Source organism: Tamandua tetradactyla, chromosome 7 (assembly GCF_023851605.1).
Source record: "Tamandua tetradactyla isolate mTamTet1 chromosome 7, mTamTet1.pri, whole genome shotgun sequence".
Lineage (NCBI taxonomy): Eukaryota > Metazoa > Chordata > Mammalia > Pilosa > Myrmecophagidae > Tamandua > Tamandua tetradactyla.
This window is the reverse complement of record NC_135333.1, coordinates 85330824-85356750: the sequence shown is the minus strand read 5'-3', so window position 1 is coordinate 85356750 and position 25927 is coordinate 85330824. Positions and strand designations below refer to the sequence as shown.

At 36.6% G+C, this 25927-nt stretch overlaps 2 protein-coding genes across 3 annotated transcripts in view; one reads left to right on the top strand and one right to left on the bottom strand.

Moving 5' to 3' along the window:
• The window catches only part of ETNK1 (ethanolamine kinase 1), a 70516-nt gene extending 56164 nt beyond the window's left edge, over positions 1 to 14352 (bottom strand). Inside the window, exon 1 of the mRNA XM_077170285.1 lies at positions 13904 to 14352. Within this exon, the coding sequence (XP_077026400.1) occupies positions 13904 to 14059 (156 nt within the window). The 5' untranslated portion in view covers positions 14060 to 14352. The remainder of the gene's footprint in view (positions 1 to 13903) is intronic.
• A 34-nt stretch (positions 14353 to 14386) lies between these two features.
• C2CD5 (C2 calcium dependent domain containing 5) overlaps positions 14387 to 25927 on the top strand; it is a 204495-nt gene continuing 192954 nt past the window's right edge. Inside the window, exon 1 of one of the 2 annotated variants that reach the window (XM_077170273.1) lies at positions 14387 to 14557. The gene's annotated coding sequence lies outside the window, so the exon portion shown is untranslated. Of the gene's footprint in view, positions 14600 to 25927 lie in introns of both variants that reach the window. The other variant, XM_077170272.1, reaches the window with a different exon arrangement.

Below are 25927 nucleotides of genomic sequence, written 5' to 3'. Positions count from 1 at the left end.
GAAATAAAGAAACGAATTCCATTTATAATTGCAACCAAAAGAATAAAATATTTATGAATAAATTTAAGGATACAAAAGACCTATACAAAGAAAACAACAAAAAATTGCTAAAAGAAATCACAGAAGACCTAAATAAATGGAAAGGCATACCGTGTTCATGGATTGGAAGACTAAACATAGTTAAGATGTCAATTCTACCTAAATTGATTTACAGATTCAATGCAATACCAATCAAAATCCCAACAACTTATTTTTAAGAAATAGAAAAAACAATAAGCAAATTCATCTGGAAGGGCAGGGTGCCCCGAATTGCTAAAAACATCTTGAGGAAAAAAAACAAAGCTGGAAGTCTCGTGCTGCCCTTTAAGGCATATTATGAAGCCACAGTGGTCAAAACAGCATGGTATTGGCATAAAGATAGACATATTGACCAATGGAATTGAATAGAGTGCTCAGATATAGACCCTCTCATCTATGGACATTTGATCTTTGATAAGGCAGTCAAGCCAACTCACCTGGGACAGAACAGTCTCCTCAATAAATGGTGCCTAGAGAACTGGATATCCATATGCAAAAGAATGAAAGAAGACCCGTATCTCACACCCTATACAAAAGTTAACTCAAAATGGATTAAAGATCTAAACATTAGGTCTAAGACCATAAAACAGTTAGAGGAAAATGTAGGGAGATATCTTATGAAACTTACAATTGGAGGCGGTTTTATGGACCTTAAACCTAAAGCAAGAGCACTGAAGAAGGAAATAAATAAATGGGAGCTCCTCAAAATTAAACACTTTTGTGCATCAAAGAACTTCATCAAGAAAGTAGAAAGACAGCCTACACAATGGTAGACAATATTTGGAAACGACATATCAGATAAAGGTCTAGTATCCAGAATTTATAAAGAGATTGTCCAACTCAACAACAAAAAGACAGCCAACCCAATTACAAAATGGGAAAAAGACTTGAACAGACACCTATCAGAAGAGGAAATACAAATGGCCAAAAGGCACATGAAGAGATGCTCAATGTCCCTGGCCATTAGAGAAATGCAAATCAAAACCACAATGAGATATCATCTCACACCCACCAGAATGGCCATTATCAACAAAACAGAAAATGACAAGTGCTGGAGAGGATGCGGAGAAAGAGGCACACTTATCCACTGTTGGTGGGAATGTCAAATGGTGCAACCGCTGTGGAAGGCAGTTTGGCGGTTCCTCAAAAAGCTGAATATAGAATTGCCATTATGACCCAGCAATACCACTGCTAGGTATGTACTCAGAGGACTTAAGGGCAAAGACACAAATGGACACTTGCACACCAATGTTTATAGCAGCATTATTTACAATTGCAAAGAGATGGAAACAGCCAAAATGTCCATCAACAGACGAATGGCTAAACAAACTGTGGTCTATACATACGATGGAATATTATGCATCTTTAAGACAGAATAAACTTATGAAGCATGTAACAATATGGATGGACCTTGAGAACATTATGCTGAGTGAGACTAGCCAAAAACTAAAGGACAAATACTGTATGGTCTCACTGATATGAACCGACATTAATGAATAAACTTGGAATATTTCGTTGGTAACAGAGATCATCAGGAGACAGAAATAGGGTAAGATATTGGGTAATTGGAGCTGAAGGGATACAGACTGTGCAACAGGACTGGATACAAAAACTCAGAAATGGACAGCACAATACTACCTAAATGTAATATAATTATGTTAAAACACTGAATGAAGCTGCATGTGAGAATGATAGAGGGAGGAGGGCTGGGGACATAAATGAAATCAGAAAGAAAGATCGATGTTAAAGATTGAGATGGTACAATCTAGGAATGCCTAGAGTGTATAATAGTGAAATGTACAATGTACAAATTTTAAAAATGTTTTTGCATGAGGAAGAACAAAGGAATGTCATAATTGCATGGTGCTGAAAATAGACGGTAATTAATATTTTAAAATGTCACCTTACGTGTGAGACTAAAGCAAAAGTTTATTGGTTACAAAATTTATATTTTGACTAGTGCATTTCCTAATATAACTCATGTAGATAGCTTGATTGAATGCCGTAAGTACTTAGAATCTCAGGTAGGACATGAGATTTTGTTGGTTTGTCCAGAGTGATGCCCCAAATGATTCCCAGAGTGATTCGATCAGTGAGTGGAAAAGTATTTGCAAAGCCCCCTTCGGGGAATGGTGAGAGTGGGGAGAAATTCAACTTCCCCAAGTTGAATTCTTGATATTCTCACAAGCAGTGTGGATAACCAAAGCTATAGGCTGAGCCCCCAGTCTTGGGGTTTGTTCATATGAAACTTAACTCCACAAAGGATAGATCAAGTCTACTTAAAATTTAAGCCTAAGAGTCACCCCCAAGAGAGCCTCTTTTGTTGCTCAGATGTGGCCTCTCTCTCCAGCCAACACAACGAGCAGTCTCACCACCCTCCCCCTCTCTGCATGGGACATGACTCCCAGGGATGTGGACCTTCCTGGCAACGTGAGACAGAGATCCTGGAATGAGCTGAGACTCAGCATCAAGGGATTGAGAAAAACCCTAGAATGAGCTGAGAATTAACATCAAGGGATTAAAAGAACCTTCTCCACCAAAAGGGAGAAGAGCGAAATGAAACTAAGTGTCAATGGCTGAGAGATTCCAAACAGAGTCGAGAAGTTATCCTGGAGGTTATTCTTACGCGTTAAGTAGATATCACCTTGTTGTTCAAGATGCAGTGGAGAGGTTGGAGGGAACTGCCTGAAAATGTAGAGCTGTGTTCCAGTAGCCATGTTTCTTGATGATGACTGAACACTGATATAGCCTTCACAATGTGACTCTGTGAATGTGAAAACCTTGTGTCTGATGCTCCTTTTATCTACCATATCAACAGAAGAGTAGAACATATGGAATAAAAATAAATAATAGGGGGAACAAATGTTAAAATAAATTTAGTTTGAAATGCTAGTGATAAATGAAAGCGAGGGGTAGGGGGTATGGTATGTATAATCTTTTTTTTCTGTTATCATTTTATTTCTTTTTCTGTTGTCTTCTCATTTCTTTTTCTAAATCGATGCAAATGTTCTAAGAAATGATGAATATGCAACTATGTGATGATATTAAGAATTACTGATTATATATGTAGAATGGAATATCTTAATGTTTTGTTTGTTGTTAATTTTTTTAATTAATAAATAAAAAAAATTAAAAAAAGAATGAACATGCAGGGCGGGTCATGGTGGCTCAACAGGCAAGAACGCTTGCCTGCCATGCCAGAGGACCCAGGTTCGATTCTCGGTACCTGCCCATGTAAAAAAAAAAAGAATGAATGTGCAACTCATAAAATGGGAGAGAATATTTGCAATATATGTTTCCTAAGAAAGGACTTAAATCTTGAATATATAAAGAAGCCTACAAATAATATGAAAAAAAGTTAAATGGCCAAAAATCAGCCAAAGACTTGAACAACCACCTCAAAACAGAAGACGTCCGCATAACCAACACAACAAATAAAGATGGACAACTCCATTAGTTATCAGGGGAATGCAAATAAAATACTCAGTAATATATCCTAATGCCTTTCAGAATGACAAAAATGGAGACAGATGACACAATACCAAGCTTAGGTAAGAATCCAGCTCAACTAAAACAATATACTATTAGTTGGAGACAGCCACAAAACATGTTCAGGTCCCAAACTCTAGTCCTGTGGGTATGACCCATTTGTAAATGACCTTTGAAGATGTTAAGGTATGCCCAAACTAAGTAACAGTGGACCTTAATCCAATATGGCTGAAGTCCTTACAAGCAAAGGAAATTAGACACAGAAAGAGAAGCCACAGGGAGCAGTCAGAAGCCACAAGTCAACAAAACTGTAGGAGAAAGAAGACATCACCATACATTGCCATGTGTCAGAAAAGCCAATGACCAAGGATCACTGGTAGCCAGCCCCAGAAAGTATTAACTTGCTGATGCCTTGGTTTTGGAGTTTCCACTGTTTAAACCAACCCATTGCATGGTATTTGTTTAAGCAGCTAGGAAAGTAAAACACTACTATTAGGGATATAAATTAGCACAACCACTTTTAGAAAACTCAAAGTATCTGTTAGAGCTGAAAACACATATATGACATGATTCAGCTAGTTGACCTCTAGATATTCTAACAAAAGTAAATACCTATCTATGTTCGAAAAAATGATCTACACAAGAATGTTCATAGTATCATCCTCTATAGATTTATCCTAGAAGACATATCCCAATATTAAAATTTCAAAAAGGGAAAAAGTCCATTTCCTTCCTATGTTAAAAAAAAAGATCAATTCTTCACAGTTTTATTACCTTGTATTTCTCCCATACATATTTTACATAATCACATCACAAAGGAGCAATTATACCATATAAAAAATATGGTATTTTTTATTTAGCCATTCATAAACATTTTATCTTGTTTGTATGGTATTGTTGATCATAATTTTTGATAGTTACAAACATAATATTTGTTTTGTTAAACATCATGTGACAATTATTTTTTCAATGACAGGAGGTTTTCTTTTAAATTCTGGAGTATAAAGAAAAAAATTTTAAAGGACTAATTCTATCTAAACCCATTAACTTTAGTTAAAAATATAGATAACTCATGCCCTCAATAAAATATTTTAAAAGCACATAAAGTTATGAAAAGTAAAATGTCTCCCCCAACTCCAAGTCACTCTTCTGTAGGTAATTTTGTGAACAACTTTTCTCCTTTTAAAAAATTTGCCAATTATGGATTTACCAGGATGTATATCTATTACCCATTCTTCATATATCAGAGAGAGATCTTTACAAAAAAGAATAAAACTGCTTTGTTTTATACATAACTAAATTTTTCTATATCTAATTTTTTAAAATGCTATATCTTACATATCCTATGTCAGTAAATATAATTTGCTGCATTCTTTAATAGAGCTTATATATTTTTGTTATTAAAAGCAGCATTATAGTGAAGTTTTATATATATATTTTATATGTATCCATGGAAATATGTATATTTCATAAATATATTTTATCAAAGTAACCACAGGGTAAATTCTTAATAGAAATAAAAGAGCAAAACATATGTTTTTTTACTTAAATAAATACTTCCAAATTGTCATAAAAGTTATACCAATTTATATTCCTCAAAACAATGTTGGAGTGGGATGTTTTTCCCAGGGAAGAGCCTGGCCCTGGTACCATGGGATCAGTAATGCCTTCCGGATCAGTAATGCCTTCCAGACCAAAATGCGGAAAAGAAAGGTAACAAATCAAGGTATCAGTGGCTAAAAGAGTATAAATAGGCTATTCTGGAGGCTACTCTCATGCAAGCTTCTAGCCAGATATTTCTAATTACGATGGTTTGTCATATCCCCAACTGACATCATGCCTATTAACCCTAAAGAACACCTAGGGCTCTGTATTAGTTCGTTAAGCTGCCGGAATGATATACCAGAAATGGAACAGCTTTTAAAAAGGGAATTTAATAAGTTACATGTTTATAGTTCTAAGGTTGTAAAAATATCCAAGCACCAACAAGAGGTCACCTTCATTCAAAAAAGGCTGATGCCATTCGGAACACTTCTGTCAGATGGGAAGGTACACGGCTGGTGTCTGCTGGTTCTTCTTCCTGGTTCCATCACTTACAGCTTCTGATCTCAGTGGTTTCCTCTCTAAGCATCTCTGGGAATTCACTTAATCCCTTTAGGACACAACTCTGGATTCTGGCTTGCTTAACATCTCATGGAAAGACACATGGTAACTTCTGCTGGGTTCTGCCCTTGTCTCTATCAGCTCCAAAGGAACTGTTCTCCAAGTGTCAGCATCTGTGTCAGCGCTAGGTTTCTTCAAAATGTTTTCTCTTTTAAAGGACTCCAGTAAACTGATCAAGACCCATTTTGAATGTGCAGAGTCACATCTCCACCTAATCAAAAGGCCACACCCACAATTGGGCACGCCACTTAATCTAATCAAAAGTTTACCCTACAGGGCAGGCAACGGTGGCTCAGTGGTAGTGTTCTCAACTGCCATGTCAGAGACCCAGGTTTGATTCCTGGTGCCTGCCCATGCAATAAAAAAAAAAAAAAGTTTACCCTATAGTGTTGAATCAGAATTAAAAGGGCTGCCTCTACAGGATTGGATCAGGATTAAAACATGGTTTTTGGGAGTAGTTAATAGCTTCAAACTGGCCCAGGCTCTGAGACGCTATAAAAATCTCATGCACAAAGTTTACTTCCCTGAAACCCATTACCTCCAGAGGGTTCCTAGGCTAGACAGGTACTGAAACACAGAGCACCCAGCCTTTCCAAGAATATCAACTAATTCCATCCCCCTATCCTATATTATCAACACCCCTTTTCAACATGAAAAAGTTAGGAAGGGTATAGCCCAAAGATCTTATAAAATGGGAGAAGGATCAAAGGAGTAGGAAGAGTTCTAACAGAGAAGATGGGATTTAACAAATGAATACAACTGCTGAATCACTTTTACTGAAATTTCTTTTGGCTTCCAGTATTTTGGGACAGCTACAAGGAAAAACCTGAAACTGTGGAATGGTAACCCATACCAAACTATGAAATCTGTTGTTTTAGTTTGTTAATGCTGCTGGAAATGCAATATACCAAAAATGGATTGGTTTTTATAAAGGAAATTTATTAAGTTACAAGTTTATTTCTAAGGTGATAAACATATCTAAACTAAGGCATCCAGGCTATAAAAATGCAAACTAAGGCATTCAGAGAAAGATTCCTTAACTCAAGAAAGGACCAATGATTTTTGGCGTTTTGCTGTCACTGGAATGGCACATGGTGATATCTGCTAGCTTTCTCTACCAGCTACTCCTTTCAAATGGCTTCCCAGGAGGTGTTTTTTGTTTTGCTTGCCTGCAGTTCCAAACATCTCTTGTCAGTGTCAGCTCTAAAGGTTTTTCCAAAATGGTTCACTTTTAAAAGACTCCAGCAAGCCAACCACCATGAATGGAGACACATTTCCATACAAACCACCTAATCAAAAGGTCCCATTCCCCAACTGTGTGGGTCAACTTTTCATGGAAATAACTTAATCAAAAAGTTCCCACCCACAATTGGGTGGGTCACATTTCCATGGAGACAATCTAATCAGAAAGTCCCACCCTAAACAATATTGATTGAATCAGGATTAAAGAACATGGCTTTTCTGGGACACACAACAGTTTCAAACCAGCACATCTGTCCTGTAGCTGCTTATTGAAGTGCACTTTGAAAATTACTTTTTCCTTTTTTTTTTGTATATATATTTCAAATAAAAAAAATGTAAAAAAAAATCAACAATGTTGGAGTATCTTTTTCTTTCTATCTTGTCCAACCCCCAAATATTAAATATTTAAATTTTCACCATTTAGATATATGAGAATGGTTATCTTGTTTGTTATTACATGGTTATCTTGTTTGTTATTAGATTAATTTTAGCTTGCTATTTTGTAAGACAGTAGTACTCAGTTTCTTCCACAAAGTTAACTAATGTGTTAATTTCTACTTTTCTATGCTTTCTAGGCAGGTCTAGTAGTCATCATCTTGAAAAATCATGGTAACTTTTCTAGGCCATTTATTGGCATGAGAAAGCTCATTCATCCGAATTCAAGAGTTAATCCTGGTCATTCTGGATCATGAATAAATATCAAACTCTGCTCCATCACTTACTATCTTAATCATCCTTAACAACTAAAGAAATTTCATAGTAGTTAAGCCGAGTTTAATACTTTTGTCATCTCAGGATTTGTAGTTGCAGGACAATGTCACATATCAAAAGAAGGTATTTTTGTATTTCTGGGTCTCAAAAAAACCCTCAAGTTAATTGCTATCACATCAGCTGCTAACATGCCTTTAAAGCTGTAGTCATTTTTTGTCTACCAGGTATTCTATACTGCTTCAAATAACAACCTGTGTAGTTTCAACAAGTCAATAGGTTCCCATATATGGCATGGCCACTTAGAACTGGCAGAAGGGCAAACTTACCTGACTGCTGTTTTACAATACTAAAAAGAGAAGTGTTCCCCAAAAGCACAGTTGTATCACTATGTTCTGATAAAGGAGACAACCACCACACATAACATCTGTTCCAACATTCCAATTTACATTCATACTTTCTCCATTAACAGTAGCATGTCCATATCCGCCCATATTCACTGTTGTTCCTATTACAGTTTCACACACAGGTTTTGGTATCATAATGCAATGGGATGGCCTTGAGTCCCCAGCTGCTGGGAATATGGCCAAGATCCTGGCCTTCCAGGCAATTTTTCATCCTGATTAATCCATCCTACCCGTCAACCCCTGAATTGATGTCAGACTATTCACTATCATTTTTGCCTTCTGGTTTTTTTTAAATTTCCCAAACAAGATTAAATACAACGGATTTGCTTAAGGCCCTTCAATGCAGGGGGGATCAGTAAGAGCTCCCATGAGTCCCCTCAATCTCTTATAATACTCCATAGAAAACTTTCACAACAGTCCAATCAATGTCTACTTTATCCATCCCATTTTTGAATAATCACTAAAACTTCTACTTTACTGAGATGAAATTTGCCATTTTCTTTATTTTTTCTCTTTTGAACCATTCTGATTTTCTTAGTATCTACAAGACCTATAAGGGGAAGCTTAAGACAGTAAATTTGATACAGCATATTGAACAGCTTCTTGTGCTAGTAAGAGTAAAGTTATATGTAAGGAGCCAGCTAAAGGGAGCCCCCTTTATCATAGTAGTTAGTACTACGTGGGTGAGGGATATAAATGGTTGGCTATCTCTGCTATCCTGACGTCAGTCTAGCATGACCTGTATATGCAGCAGATCAGCCACTTCATCCAAAGTATTCCACTTGGCATGCAAATGAGGGACAAGGTAATTCCCCTTCTGAGCATAAACTTCATAGCAGCTTTTATCTATTCCATAGTCCTGTTGGGGTCCATCACAGGCATTTGCGACTGTCCATTAGTGAGTTGTGGATCCTACATTAACCCAAATATGTTGTGGGGTTCAAACCAAGGAGACAGTGCCTAATTTAACCATTTCATATCACCTGAATTCAGTAGTTTCTTGACTGTCCCCCATCACCTAAACCACTTTCTTAGTGACCAGTAGTAGAGGCCAAACCACTTTTTTACTGTGACCAGAAGTCACAGAGGTACTATCTGCAATTGCAGCATGATTTTTCGCTTTTGTGATGGTATTGAGGTTAGCAGCCCAAAGTTAAATCACACCAGCTGGAATGTGATACAATATTAGGATCTGCCACAACACTGATTTTTTCCTTACATTTTAGGTGGTACAGCTAACAATAGCCAGGGAAGCATGCATTTAGCCAATTTCTCATTATTTTTCTTTTTTTGTCTGGATCCACTGGCCCAACTTCCCTAGAGTTAGATCTATTATTTCTAGATCCATTATTTCTAAGTTTCATTCTCTTTTATCTCTTGAAACACATGACAGCATGCTTGCTGTTTAATACCATGGATGATTAGCAACCACCCAGGGGTTTATCATCCTCTGTTCCTTCATTCTTCCCAAATAATGTTATAGCCATAGCCAATTTCTGGGGAGCCTATAAACATGTAGGTAGTCTTGATACCCCTGAAACATATTAACTCATGACATCAGGTTTTATTTTACCTGTTCTGCCACTGTGTGACACTGTATAAATATGGCATGGTTAATATATTACTTAAATTTACTAAGACTTTTCAGAAACTTCTCCTACTTAAAGTAGGGATTAAATTCATCTTTTTAAAAATGACAAAGAAAAGCAATTATTACATGAGAACACTGAAAAGGATACACAATAGAGCAACCGTATAGATTTGGTTTTTGATTTCTTCATTTAAAATAAAAGAACAATAATAAGAGAAAGGAGTTGTAAATGTTTAATAAAATTTTTATTTATGTAACTATCTCCAACACAGTTAGAAAAAGGGGTTGGGGAGGGGAGGGTATGAAAACTGCTATGTAACTAAAGAACCTGACACAAAGACTAGTTTCCAAGATCAGTGATGTATGCTAAAAAAATAAAATGAGACTCAAAAACATGCATTAAAAAATAAGCAAAAATTTATAGTACAGCAGAAAAAACAATATGCTTTTAAAATGTTCCTATGTAATCTCTGCAAGGGAACAAAACTTGAATGTTCAATCCAAAAATACTATATGTAATTTTTTCTCATTGGTCGTACCCATCATACTGGGAATCTCAAAAAAGCTGATCAACTGTTTTTTTATTCAGGTACCCAATATATAGTAGATGTTTAACAACAATAATCATTATAAGAGATAACATTTGTCTTCCTCACAGCTCTTAGATATAGGAACTATTATTAGATCCATTTTATAGATAAGGAGACTGAGGCTTAGAAAGGTTAAGTAAGTAATTGACCAGGGTAGCAAAGCTAGTAAAGTGCAGTGTCCAGAACCAGCACTATCGGTGTTCAAACCTCATGATCTTGACCACTATAATGTAATATTTACTGAAGAACTAAGTTAAAAAGGCATTTCTTGGTATCGTATAGCAAGTGATATCAATGATGGATCTGTAACAAGAGTAAATATGTTGTTTTTACTACGTCACATAATAACTATGTCTTACAAGTCTATCTATTAATCCCTTCCATTATCTAATATAGGTCTCAAATTATGGAAAAGTTCACACGGACAAGGGTTAATGAGAAAAATAACACTACCCAACGTTGCAAAAAGACCCTGAGACAATATACTGGAACACTCCAAACACATTCTTCAATATTTTTATGAGAAACAATTTTAAGAGTCTCCTGAGAATTATTCAGTTTGGCCTAAGAATTCTGACTTGACTCTCTATTCCTTTACACTGACTGTCCAAAGTAAAGTAGATAAATAAAAAAATCTAAACCTTGAAATACGTTACAGAGAGTTGTTATATAAGGAAGGAATGACTATCTTAAAGGAAAGCATAAGTGAATCCCTTTTCTAAAATAATATGTTGAATTTATGATCAAGAGAATTTAAAACAAAATTTTCTTATGACTTCCCTGCCTTCCTAATTAAAAATGCAAATATCAACTTCTTCATCAAACAGCAATAATTTGTAAGATGTGTTCCCATCCCAGATCAGCCAATTACTTACCACAAGTTCAGTTTAATATAAAATAGGTATTAAGAGCACTTACCTACATTGACCTCACAGGATTGTTGTTAAAAGAACATGTATGTAAGTGCTTTATAAACTATAAATCTTATTATATAAAAAGCACTGTGACTGACATCATTGTTTTAGATACACTCTGCCTACTCCAAGGTACTATCGTTCACAAAGCTCATCATCCACTTTATACTTCTGTCTTCTAAACTTTTAAGGACAGGAAAGTCAAATAATTAAAACTGTTAGAACCCTAACTAAAATGAGATCTATTTCTCCATGTGCTCAAAATTCTTAAGAAAAGACTGGGCCCTCTATCATATTGACTGCACAAAAGTCTTTTTACTTGCTTCTGCATTTTCTATGTTCTGGATAGTGCAGCTTGCAGGAGTAATCTAAAGTAACCTACAGGTAAAATAAGTATTACTATAGCAAGCGCGTACAGTATGTTTAAAGCATATTTTAAATCACATAAAAATTTCAGAAAAAACTTTGAGGAAAAAAATGGGCTGTGCTACTGATACCCAGCTATTTTTAAATTGCAGTATAACCTGCTGAATATATAATACATACTTACCCTTCTGAAATGTGAACTATAATTTAATCTTTATATTTCAATGAAATTAAAAGAAAATCTCAAGAGAAAAATTTCCATTGAGATTTATAAGAGAAATGCTGACGCATCATAAAAGTAGAGCTCATAATGACCCAAAACATGAGATGTCAGATCTACTGAGTAAGAGAAGAATAACCATCAATTGAGGTTAGTAGAAGCCCCAAGTTCTGGATCAAAGGCTTTGCTTACAGATGGACGGAATATATTTCTAATAATCCTCCTTATGGCAAGACAGGTGGTCATTTTTACCTTCACTTACAAATACAGTATAAGTTTGGATTAGGAGTCCAAAAGTCATAAAGCCAGAAATTGCTAGAAAGGATGGAAGCCAAGATTCAATCCCAAGTAGTTCCTTCTCAACAATCAAGAAAAGTTTACATTAAAACATTATACTACATTTTCTCCTTTTTCACTGGCTTTAATTCATGAAATTCCACTTTAAAAAAAAAGGTTAATACCCGCCTATTATGGTGGTTTGGGGAGAGAACTAAATGATAAAACATGTAAGTACCTAACCCATTGCCTGACACAGCACACAATACCCCATAGTAGCTATTGTTAGATACTGTCCTACACAGGAATACATGAAAGGAAACTGCAGTCTTGAAAGCCTTTACGCTTGAAAGTAACTTCTTAAAAAGTAGCACGGTATGCCAGCAAAAAAGTTTACCAGGAATAGCACCACCTTTAATAAATAAGATTTATTTGATTTATAATTGGCTGCCAGAAAAATAAATGATTTTAATAAACTTAAAAACCTTCTATTACAAACCTACAAATAAATCAATAATGAACTAAAAGATTGAATTTTCATTTTGAAGACACATTTTCTTAAAGGAAATATACTACATTAATGTTTTTACAATTACACAGAAAAATCATTCTGGATTCGCTGTTTCATACATACTTGGCTGACAAGCACGCCCTTAAATTTCTGTCTAACAGGTTCCTGTCCCCACCCCCAGCACCAAAAAAAAAAAAAATACGTGTCCTTTTAATCTGGTGAAAACTCTTCTAGGTACCAAGAATTGAATCTAACACTCAAGAAAGCCCAAGTGTCAGGAACTGTTCTGGGTCCTAGGGCACTATTCATGTTTTATTCATCTTTGTATGGGTGGCTAGTTTAGCATATTTGAGATACTGTTAAATCAATAAACTGAGTAACTCAGCCAACAAAAATGAGTCGCATGAATTGGTGACTTCAAGTAAATATTCTTACATTATTCCAGAGATTTGAAATAAACCCCAAATATCTGAGATCTGACATTGCCGACTTTATTTTTTGTTTGCAAGGGAAAAGGAGGTTCACTTTCACATACAGTCCTTAAAACTCCCAAATCTATTAAGAAAACTAACATTAAAATAAATGTCATGCATAAAAATCGTAACTTTCAAATTTACTATAAAGCACCTACATTTTTAAGGATTTTTCTACCCCCTTTTTTTTGTTCTGAATAGCGTGCTCAAGAAAATGAAATATTCACAATTCACTGCTCATTCTAACATCAGATATTGTTAATTTTACTAATACGACTAAAAAAGTTTTTAAATGTCAATTCAAATGAAATACGTAACGCTACTTAATCTAGGAATGCACTGCCATGATGGTTGTTACTTCGGAATCGAATGCACTCGTCAATCTGAGGATGTGAGAAGATAAAACAGAGGATGAAGCATCAATGGGAGTAAACCGACGGGTAAAGGGAAGGAAAAGATCAGAAAGGATTCATTATTGCATTATTCGTGGAAGGAGAGGAGGATGCTTGGGTCGGTTGGCGAGGATCCCATTCAAGGAGAGTGAAAAAGGTTCATTTTGCAGTTAGACTGGACAGGGAAGTGGGAGAAAGGGCAACTGTCACACAACCTTCCCAGTGTGGAGATGGGTGCGTCACCATCGCAGCCGCTTCTAGAAAAAGAAAATGTGCTCAGGACAGCCTCAATAGCGACTGTAAAGGAAGGGGGAGTGACCTTTCCAGATGTGACGGAGGAAATACAGGGTCACTTCCCAAAGGACTGAGGGATGAGACGTTCCCGTAGGCCCTCCTGGTCATCGTGGCATAGCGGCGAGTGGTGAAAAACCCCAGGGCCGCGTTAGGGTTGTGAGAGACTCAGGGCTGAGGGGTGGGCGTTACCTGCAGGGTCACCTCCTGGGGGTCCCAGTGGGGCCGCAGGTGTTGCAGGAGGCTCAGGGCCCCCTCCCGGCAGCGCTTCTCCTCCTGATCCTGAACAGTAACGTTCAGCTTGGGAACCTCCGGGGAGCCGGGCGGGACATGGATGTAATTGGCCATGGCCCAAGCGACAGCAGAGACTACCACAACGACGACTGCGACGGCGACCACGAAAACGGCTGGCGCCGACAGGCTGGTGGATTCTTCCGTCCCGGGGCGCCCTCGTGGGAGGGCTGGGGGCGCTTAGACTGGCTGGCGAGCGGTAGGAGAACAACGGGAGCAGACACTCTCGCCGACGTGAGGCTGGACAGGAGCTGAACTGAGCCCGAGGGTGCTCACTGGGAAAATTCCTCTCGCCAGCGCTCGACCGCGGCGACCGCGGAGAATGCCGGGACTGGCCTGACGCTAGCGTCACGCGCAGGGCGGGGCCTCCGCCTGCGTCAGGAACCAGCGTAGAGATTCTATCTTCCAGCACAATGGGGTCTGCTCTTTCGCGCTCGATCGCTCTCGGGTTACAAGGCACTCTGCGCTTGTAGCTACTGGTCTGAAATAGACTGGGCCCCTTCACCGAAATGACCCTGATCCCAGCCAAGACCCCCAAGGCACCTACCTGATCAGGTGGGTGGTGGGCCTTGAATTAGGGCTGAGTTTTTCTGAGAGGTAAGAGACATGTCCTGAAATAACCCTGAATCTGCTTCTGATCTTGGCCTGAGTCTGGGCAAACCGGATTAACTGGGTTATCTGTATCCCGGAACTGCTGTGTATTTAGTTCGGTTAGCAACTAAATTCCCATTATCAGTGTACCTAGATTATGGTGTCTAGGACAAACTTAGTTATTTGGGTGAGACAACGACAGCACTTCAAGAATTATCTTTGATCATACTGAGAATGTTACAGAGTTGGAAAGAACAAAGAGTCTGGGTTGAAGATGAAAGGAAAGAAACGCAATATAGTTTTGAAGTTCTGTCCTTGAGCTGGTTGATGAGTTTATTAAGGTACACCCGAGTAGGCCCTGGTGCCTCACCACTGCTACCTTAAAACCTTTCGTCTCAATGTCTCATAGGAATTATTTCCCCTGTATTGTAGAAACAGGATAATCCACAAATAATTCATTTGAAAACTCCTCATTTTCGTTATGATGGGAAGAAAATGGCCTGGAACTTGATCTCAGTCTGTGTCTTCCCTGCAGCTCTTGGTACATGGTGAATATATTTTCAGCGGTAAATTGAAGCAAGCACTAACTGGACTCAGCTTAATTAACATTCTAACTTTTAAACTACCTCAGTATAATTCTGATTATTCAAAAAGAACCTAATTACCTTTATAAATCACAAAATAAATAGCTTACCCTTGACAGTAGTAAACTTCTTAAAAAGAAAATATAGTTGTACAGTTCAGCAAGGAAGGTGATTCAGCATGTTTCAGACTTATGCACAATTTGAAAAAATCATGTACTGCAGGAATCATTAGATTATGCATTCCTTTCAATATGAGGAGAAATAAATATATTAATATTTTTAAATATACTGATATTTTCACATTTCAGATAGTAGCTCTTGATTTTTTTATAAAGCATATGCATTTTTATTAAACAATTTGCATTTTAATAATTTAGAACTATGTAATTGCAAGATGATTAAATAGCAAATTATGAAAAATTACTTTGAAAACTGCACAAGTTTGAAATTTTAAGAGTCAGTTAACAATGAAGAAAAAATATATCTATCTATTAGATACCTAAGAATAAAACTAAAGAAAGATGTGCAAAACTGTTATGGATGAAATTATAAAAATGTTATTGAAGGATATAAAAGAGGATGCAAATTAATGGAGAAATGAAGCATATTTATAAATAAGAAAAGATATTGTAAAGATCTCAATTTTCAATAAGGGCGGTATAGTCACAATTAAAATCTCAACAGAGTTTTGCACAGAGCTTATTAAAATGACACTAAAATTCATGCAGAAACTTAAGGCCCAAGAAAAGCTGCTGTAATTGTTTTAGATGGGGAGAATAAGTTGGGAGTACTCGTACTACTAGCATTTAGGAATGGGCAAATAGACTAGTAAACAAAAAAAGATCTCAAAAAAAAGACACGTGAAAACTTTGTATATGACAGAGGTTGTATTAAAAATAGAGAAGAAAGGATGGGCTAGTCAATAAATGATACTGGAAAAACTGCTATACCTATGGGAACAATTTTGATCTCTACTTCTTGTTATATATAAATATTAAGTCCTGGAGGATTAAAAACCTAAATGTTAAAACAAAAGTTTAAAAATGTATAAAAACTATAGATCCCTGTGCTGGTTTGAAAGGATGTATGTACCCTAGAAAAGCCATGTTTTAATCCTAATCCTATTTTGTAAAGGCAGTTGTTTCTTCTTCTAATCCCTATTCAGCAGTGTATGTTTGAAACTGTAATTAGATCATCTCCCTGGAGATATGATTTAATCAGGAGTGGTTGTTAAACTGGATAAGTGGAGGTGTGTCTCCACCCATTTGGGTGGGTCTTGATTACTTTACTGGAATCCTATAAAAGAGGAAACGTTTCAGAGAAAAGGAGATTCGGAGAGAGCAGAGAATGCAGCAGCACCACGAAGCAGAGAGTCCATAGCCAGTGACCTTTGGAGATTAAGAAGGAAAATGCCTCCTGGGGAGCTTCGTTAAACAGGAAGCCAGGAGAGAAAGCTAGCAGATGACGCCATGCTCGCCACGTGCCCTTCCAGCCAAGAGAGAAGACTTGTTCTATTTGGGACATTTTCTCAGCCTTAGAACTCTAAACTAGCAATTTATATTCCCCTTTTTAAAAGCCGTTATGTTTCTGGTATATTGCATTCCAGCAGCTAGCTAGGACAATCCCTATGATCTCAAGTTAAGGAGGAATCTCATAGATAAGACTCAAAAAAGCATATACTATAAAGGAAGCAATTGATATATTTGAAAACATTAAAATTGAAAGCTTCGTGGGCCAATGACAAGCCATAAAAAGAGAGAAGATATATGCAATATATATGATCAATGTATTCACAGTATACAAATAAGTCAAGCCACCCAATTGAAAAGAATATAAATTCTCAGAAGAGGAAACCCAAATAGCCAATAAGCTTAAGAAAACATACCAGTCCTAACAATCAAGGCAATGCAAATTGAAACAATGAGATGCCATTTTACACCTATTAGATTAGCATTAATTTTGACGTATGATAATGCCAAATGTACATTACTGGTGATAAAGCAAATATATTTTAAAAAACTTAGAAGAATAATTTTGCAATATTTCATGAAGTCAAAGCTAGGCATCCCCTACATTCCAGCAATTTCAATTCCAGGTATATAAAAATCTCCTACCTTTGTTTATGCATGCCATGTATATAAAAATATTCATTGCAACATTGTTCATAATAACTGACAAAACCTGACTGTCCCTCAACAATTCTATAGATAGATACCGACAGACAAATGCCTAGATTAGAATATCCCACAACAGAATTAAGATGGCAGATGCATAAGTAGTATAAATAGTATAAATACATATTCAGGTGACAACAGTGGCTCTAGAAGTGAGAAATCAAAATCAGTAGTAGCACTGGGAAGCTGACAGCACCTCTGGTTAGTTTGCAAACTACCAATTTCTCTGTCTCATTTCTCGCCACCTGTTTTTCTCTGTATTCTGCTTCAAATTGTCTTTGTTTCTTTGTGATTTCTACCTATTGGTTTTTCTTGGTATGTGTCTCTGTCATTAAGATCTTACACAAAAATTCTCCCCGGAAGGCTCTCCCATTCCTTATCACAACAACCTATTTTATTTTTTATATCACCTATCAGTATACAAGTTATTTTAAAGTCAGTGTAGTTACTTTTTTAGTGCTCACCTTTTGTACAAGAAAGCTAGCCCCAGGAAAACAGGTCCACGGTCTGTCTATTCTATTGCCATATTTTCATGCCCTAGAATGTGCCTAGAATGTACAAGTGCCTAGAGTAGTGCCTAGAACTCAATAAATACATGCTTAGTCTACTCAGTTATTTCCTAAAACTGCCAGTCTCACATAAGAATAGTCCTCATTCTGAGATTGTATTTACTGAACACCACTGAATACTCTGTTGTGTTGAATTCTCCTGCCTTGCCAATTCCTCACCCAATAGTTATCTTTGGGTTTGAAATAAATCCTTATTGGGAAATAAATCCTTAACCACAGGGGGAATCAGTAAAACTGTTCAGCACCTTGCACAAACTGTCTAGAGGATATCAGATGGTGGGAAGATGTAACATCATTGTGAATGCATTTTAATCTCCTTCCTGTGCTTAGTATGAGATGGGGGCCCTCCACCACCTGAAATGAACTGCCTCCCAATCTATGCTTCTTGAAATCCCACTTATTCTGCAAAGTTTAACTCTGTGGCAGTCTCTTTCATGGAACCTTTCTGGATTTTTCTAGTCCACATTTATTTCTCCCTTTTATACATCTGTTAGAACACCTTATAAATTCTGTCTCATGACCTCAACATCGTGGTTTTAAGTTATAATGATGTGTTATAAAATTGTATTTAAGCTAAAGTTGATTTCAGAATGAAACTGTTATGTGTCCAATACAAAAGAATAGTAGAACTGCTTATAATGTTACATAGTGAACATTTTGTATGAGAGAATGAAAACATCACTGAATATAAATCCAGGGGCTCTGTCATAAATATTTTAATTGCAGTAGAGTTAGTTTTAGGTAGCTGAGTAACAACATAAAGATCTTATGCTGGTTTGAAATGATGTATGTACCCTAGAAAAGCCATGTTTTAATCCTAATCCCATTTTGTAAAGGCAGCCGTTTCTTGTAATCCCTATTCAGTATTGTATGTTTGAAACTGTAATTAGATCATCTCCCTGGAGATGTGATTTAATCAAGAATGGTTGTTAGTCTGGATTAAGTGGAGGTGTGTCTCCACCCATTTGGGTGGGTTTTGGTTGGTTTCTGTAGTCCTATAAAAGAGGAAAAGAATGAGAGATTCAGAGAGAACAAAGAAGAACAACATAGCCACGAGAAGCAGAGTCCACCAGCGAGTGACCTTTGGAGATGAAGAAGGAAAATGCCTCCCAGGGAGCTTCATGAAACAGGAAGCCAGAAGAGAAAGCTAGCAGATGACGCCATGTTCACCATGTGCCTGTCCAGCCAAGAGAGAAGCCCTGACTGTGTTCGTGATGTGCCTTCTCACTTGAGAGAGAAACCCTGAATTTCATCGGCCTACTTGAACCAAGGTATCTTTCCCTGGCTGCCTTAGATTGGACATTTCTGTAGACTTGCTTTAATTGGGACATTTTCTCGGCCTTAGAACTGTGAACTAGCAACTTATTAAATTCCCCTTTTTAAAAGCCATTCTGTTACTGGTATATTGCATTCTGGCAGCTAGTAAACTAGAACAAATCTGCGAATAGAGTTGAAAGGCTATTCTGCAGCCTACACTTATGCAAACTTGAGCTAGATATAGCTAATTACCACGATTTGCCGAACACTATCCAAAACCATTCCTGTTAACCTAAAAAACATCTAGGGCTCTATCTGAGATTCTACAGAATTTCAGTTACTAAGATTACTTTCCAGAAACTTACAACCTCCAGATGGTTCCTAGTCCAGACAAATCCTGAAACCCAGAAAGGCCAGCCTCTCTAAGAACGTCAACTAGTTCTGTCTCTCTGTCCCGTATTATTGACACCCCTTTCCAACATGGAAAAGGTAGAATGGGCATAGTCCAACTGTCCCTAAAGATTGGGAGTAGAATCAAAGAAGAAGTAGGAGTTATAACAAGAAAAAACAGGATTAAACAAACAAATATTACTGCTGAATAATTAAATTGATATTTTCTTTTAGTCGCCAGTGTGTTGGGGCAGCTAGAAGGAAAATCCTAAAATTGTGAAACGGAAAGCCATACAAACTCTGAAATGTGTCCTGTAACTACTTGTTACAATGTACTTTGAAATATATTGCTCTTTTGCATATATGTTATACTTCACAATAAAAAATGTTTAAAAAATTTTGCAGAAGAAAGTATTCTGTGAATAAAAATTGCATGAGTATGTCTAACTGCTAGACAATCCACCAAAGTGAAAATATGTTTACAGTAAAATCATTTTTGCAAACCTAACATAGAATCAGGTTAATATCATTGTAGACTGAACTAAAAATTCAGGAATCCAAAGCATCTCCAATCCTCAGGATCAAGGACATGCATGCACACACCTCCCCACTCCAAAAAAAAAAGAAAAGAAAAGAAAAGGCTCTAAGTGGTTAGATTTTAAGAGATCTCTGCATTTCAACTAGTTCCATCCCTCTGTCCCCTTTCAAAAGACTGCACTTCACAACTTTAAAATAGCCAGAGGGAGCTAGTGAAACTGGAGTCCTACTACAATGACCACATTAAAAATTTAGGGAAGGTTGTGCTAGTTATATGTATTCTCAATTAGAAGAGCTAATAAATATTTAATTGTATAAAACATGTCTATTGGTACTTGTTTTATCTTGCCTCTTTTTCACCTTCCTCCATTCAGATTATAACTCTATTTCATGTTCAGTTACTTCCTTAAAAGCAGGAATTCTATCATTTTTCTCTTTATATCTTAGTTTCAGGAAAGTGTTGCACGTTTTAAATTTAATTGAACAAACAAGTATAGCAAATGATCTTTTCTTTTAGTCATTTAAATATGTAATGGGAAATAGCTTTTTTAAAAATCTATAAATGAGTTATGAAATAGGGTGCACCTTTCCAAATGTTGACATATTATAAAGCCATATTAATTTAAAATATGAGGCTAGGCAGGAATAGCTATCAACAAAAAGAGAAAGATCAATGTATATGTGGCTATTAGTATATAGCAAAGATAACATTCAAATTAGTGGGAAAAGTGGATTATTCATTAATAATGTTGAAATAATTTTCTCCACAGAACTTGATAAAATTTGATTTAACAGTTTTTATTATTGTTATCTAAGAGGTAAGCTCACAGGTGCCAATCAATATACCTTAATTCTATTTAAATAGCAGTAGAAAATATAGCCCTTTAAATGTAAAAACTTTTTTACGCTACTTAAATGCTGTTTTAGTTGACTTTACCAGGGATTAGCTGGTGACTGGCATTTAGTAAGCACTTAATAATTATAATTTATAATAATTATAATTTATAATTATTTTATTTTAAACAAATGTATTTATAATTATTTCTTTAATAATGGTTAATAATTTATAGAAATTATAATTTGAATTATAAAATGGGTGGTAGGCTAAATATGTTCTGCATGATAATTTAAAACAATTTTTGAGGTATTCAGATATACTGAATTGAATAATCATTCTGTATTGTTTTACTGCTATTAAAACTTTTCTCCAAATGCACTTTAACACCAATTCATATGTTAAACTTTCAGTATCTCTATTCTTATGCCTATTTGCTTCTCCATAAGGAGTGTTTGAAACAATATTTGGGTATTTCAAAGGAAGGACAGACTATAAAGGGCTAAAGTCTGCTACTTTTGTGCCTATAGCATATGAGTGACATGCATCAAGAAGGACCACTTTTGAAGCTGCAGAGTCTACTCAGTCTTGCTGTAAAGGTTGCAATATTTCTTCCTTGCTCTTTAAAGCTTATTATTCAGGGTCTAGAAAGGTACATGGAATTTGAGACCAACTACTAAGTTAGAGTGATAGCCCTCAAGACTTCCCCTACTTCTGATAACAATGCAAGTTTGTAGATTATCAGAATCACTCTCAGATTTGATAATTTGCTAGAAAGACTCAGAGAATTCACTGATAGCTCTTAAACTCATGGTAATAGTTTATTATATGGAAAGAATACAGATAAAGTTCAGCCAAAGGAAAAGAAGCATAAGACAAAGTCCAGGAGGATTCCAACATGAAACTTTAATTGTCCTCTCCCTGTGAAGTCAAGATATGTTACTCACCTGGTATCTATGAGAGACAGTGCACACACAAGTATAGTCAATCAGGCAGGTAAGATCAAAACTTCAGTGTTTAGAGTTTGTATTTGGCTTCATTATGTAGGCAAGATTCATTGAATGATTGCCTACATGTTTGATCTTGCCTCTAGATTGACTGATTGCCATAACACAAGCCCTCATACTACATCATGTGGTTCGTCTTTCTGGCTTGCCTAACCCCCTACTATAAGATGTTTGGGTATGGCTGGCCCTGGTCCTAAATCACATTGTTAGATTATCTAACATGAACCAATATCCCAGGCGAAGACACTAGAGACCTCCCAAAAGCCAAGGCCAAAGATTAGACCTCTTTGGGCAAGGTCAAATTCTTCACTAAAATCCTCCCTACCAATAGTTTTGCACTTGCCAACACCCAAAATTATATTAGTCAATTCTGTAACACCTCTCTTTGTCTCTCTCTTTCTCCCTCTCTACACGCGCGCACACACACACACACACACACACACACACACACACACACACACACACACACACACACACACACCCTATTGGCTCTATTTCTCTGAAGAACATTGACATACAGATTTTGGTACCAATAGTGGTTTTAGAGAAAGAGAATCTTTTTTTTTAATCTTTAATGGTTTTTTTAATTGTGATACATAATATATATACAAAAAAGCAATAAATTTCCAAGTACATTTTAACAAGTAGCTATAAAACAGATTTTAAAGTTTGATATACGTTACAGTTCCATAATTTTTTGTTTTTCTTCTAGTTGCTCCAAGACACTGGAAACCAACAGGAATATCAATATAATGATTCAGCAGTCATACTCATTTGTTAAATCCTATCTTTTCTGTTATACTCCTCCTTCTCTTTAAATAACATATATACCTAAAAAGCAATAAATTTCAAAGCACTCTACAACAATTAGTTGTAGAACAGATTTCAGAGTTTGGTATGGGTTATAATTCCAGTTTTAGGTTTTTATTTCTAGCTGCTCTAAGGTACTGGAGGCTAAAAGAAATATCATTATAATGATCCAGCACTGAACCTCATTTGTTAAACCTGACCTTCTCTGTATGACTCCGCCATCACCTTTGATCTTTCTCCCACTCTTTAGCGGTATTTGGGCTATGCCCTTTCTAACTTTTTCATGTTGAGTGGGGCTATGGGATGAGGGGGATGGAACTAGTTGATGTTCTGGAGAGGCTGGCCCCTCTGCATTTTAGGTCCAAGGACCCATCTGGAGGTTGTAGGTTTTGGAAAGTTACCCTATTGCATGGAACCTTTGAAAAATCCTATGCAATGTCCTAGGTACTCTTTAGGATTGGCAGGAATGGTTTTGGTTGGGGTTTGGCAAGTTATGATAGGTGGCAATGAATGATTGAAGCATGCATAATTATACCTCCAGAGTAGCCTCTCAACTCTATTTGAACACTTTTAGCCACTAATACCTTATTTGTTATGCTTCTTATCCCCCTTTTTGTCAGGTCCACCTCAATAATTTCTTTCATTAATTTTTTAAAAATATAACAACAAACAAGCACATTCTTAACATATGATCATTCCATTCTACATATATAATCAGTAATTCACAATATCATCACATAGTTGTATATTCATCATCATGATCATTTCTTAGAACATTTGCATCAATTCAGAAAAAGAAATAAAAAGAAAGCAGAAAATAATTCATACATACCATACCCTTTACCCCTCCCTTTCATTGATCATTAGCATTTCAATCTACTAAATTTATTTTAACATTTGTTCCCCCTATTATTTATTTTTATTCCATATGTTTTACTTGTCTGTCGATAAGGTAGATAAAAGGAGCATCAGACACAAGGTTTTCACAATCACACAGTCACATTGTGAAAGCTATATCATTATACAATCATCTTCAAGAACATGGCTACTGGAACACAGCTCTACATTTTCAGGCAGTTCTCTCCAGCCTCAAGGAAGAGAATCTTAAGGACGAGTTTTCTGAATTGGTTGTGGGATTTCTGGAATTGGTTCTTTAATTAGATTTAAAGACACTCATGACTATTTCCAATGTTAAAGAGGGGCAGATAGTCCATGGCAAGATGTGCAACAGAGGTATGCAAAAAATCATCATTGGATAGTCCTAATGAAATGCTTAGCAGTTCTGGGTAGCTATGTGTTTGATACCATAGAATATTATTGTCAAATATAATGAGATTGCTTGCTTGCTCCAAACTGTGCTGGAGAAGGAAAAGGATGAGCTCAGGGCTTCAAATTCCTAACTCAAGCACCATATAAATGACCTGAAATCTTCTATATCTGCCATGAAAGAAAGCCTTATCTTCTGCAACCATAGCACTAAGATTTCTGAACACCAAACCCAAAGTCTGATCTTGCAAGCAACTGAATTACAATGCAAATTGAATTATCCACCTCACAACATGTCTGCTATTAAAGTCAGGGCATTGATTGGGAAAGAATAGGATCCAGCAAACTGGAATGGGTACATATGGGCAGATCTTGATGAAGCTAGGGACACTGAACCTCTAAATTCTGTCTTCCTTGTAGCAGAAACAGTGTTTTCAGTGCTCTCTGAGGAAACTGCAGACCCTGAAATACTTTCTTTCTATACACTACTACTTCTCAGCAGGACCTATCCCAACAGCCCTCTTTGCTTCTAGACCTATAACTAGACTTGTTACAGTAGGCCTCAAAAGGTGAGGTACAAAGTGTGACCCTTAAGGAGGAGTATGACACTCCAAAAGGATTGCTTGATTTTTCCAATTTATAAAGAGAGAAATCTGGGGAATATATATGGGAATGAATACTAAGGCTGTGGGAGAAGAATGAAAGAAATATTAAAAAGATCAGGCTGAATTTATTGATATGGGCCTACTGAACAGAGATTCTGAATTCATTGTTGTAGCTCAAGGGTTTAGAATTTTGTTTGTTTAGCTAAAACAGGGGAAATAAAGGCCTACATTAAATAAAGTTGAAATGCCAGAACTGCTTTTTATACTGTAGAGGAAGGTATCCAAAGGCTTAGAGAGATTGGAACGTTAGAGTGAATTTATCATAGAAGACCTGCTCATCCACCCTGGGAGAGTCCAGAGGGCACCTCTTTTACCACGATTATGAGAAAACAAATTTGTGAAGGGAGCCTCAGTATCCTTGAAGAGTTGCATGGTTTGCTCTTCTCTGTAAGTCAGGAATTACAGTGGGAACTACTGCCACCTAACTTGAATCCTTAAATGCATTGGGGATAATTGGATCCAAGGGTGGCAGGGGCTAAGTGACAACCTCTAATGGCTGAAGAAAAAGTGGGCATGGTTACATAGTTGACGGAAGAATCAGAACAATAATCAGAACAGCTAACTATTTTGTGTGATTAAGGGGAGGAAGGGCATTTAAAGGATGAGCTTTGTGGTTTGACAGTCGTGTTACAGAATTGGAACAATTTATTTGACATCTCTAAACTTCAATTTCCTCATCAGTAAAACAGTGTTAATAACAGAGATATTGAGAAGATGTATATGATAATGATTATCAAGTCTTTAGCATAAAGCCTGACTAGTATTAGCTCTAATATTAACTTATTAAATTTTTATCTGAATTAAATAAGATGGTACATCATGAATATCTATTAAATCAGATGGTGCCATTATTACTAGGCAATAGGAGAAGGTAAAAAGCTCGTTAAACCCAATCAGGAAAATTGTTCCAATGTTTTAAACTTAATTCAGTAAAGCGACTTCAAAATTCAGAATTGAGTTGTTGCTCTGGAGTCTGCCTAGCTTAAGAATGCTTCCATCTTTTTTCCTTGGGATAAATTTAGCAGCAGTCAGAGAAATTTATCCTGGGGAGAAGGTAAGAAGACTATCAAGGACCTGTTTTCTCTACTGTTTTGTAATCTGCTAGGTCTGCTGATGTTACTCTCCTTTTCTTCCCACTACTCTTCATGACCTGGAAGAGAGCAACAGCAAGGGCAAGGAATGGCATCATAACTGCTGGCTTAGTGATAATGGCTGCAAGTCGCATGAAAACAAGAGCAGA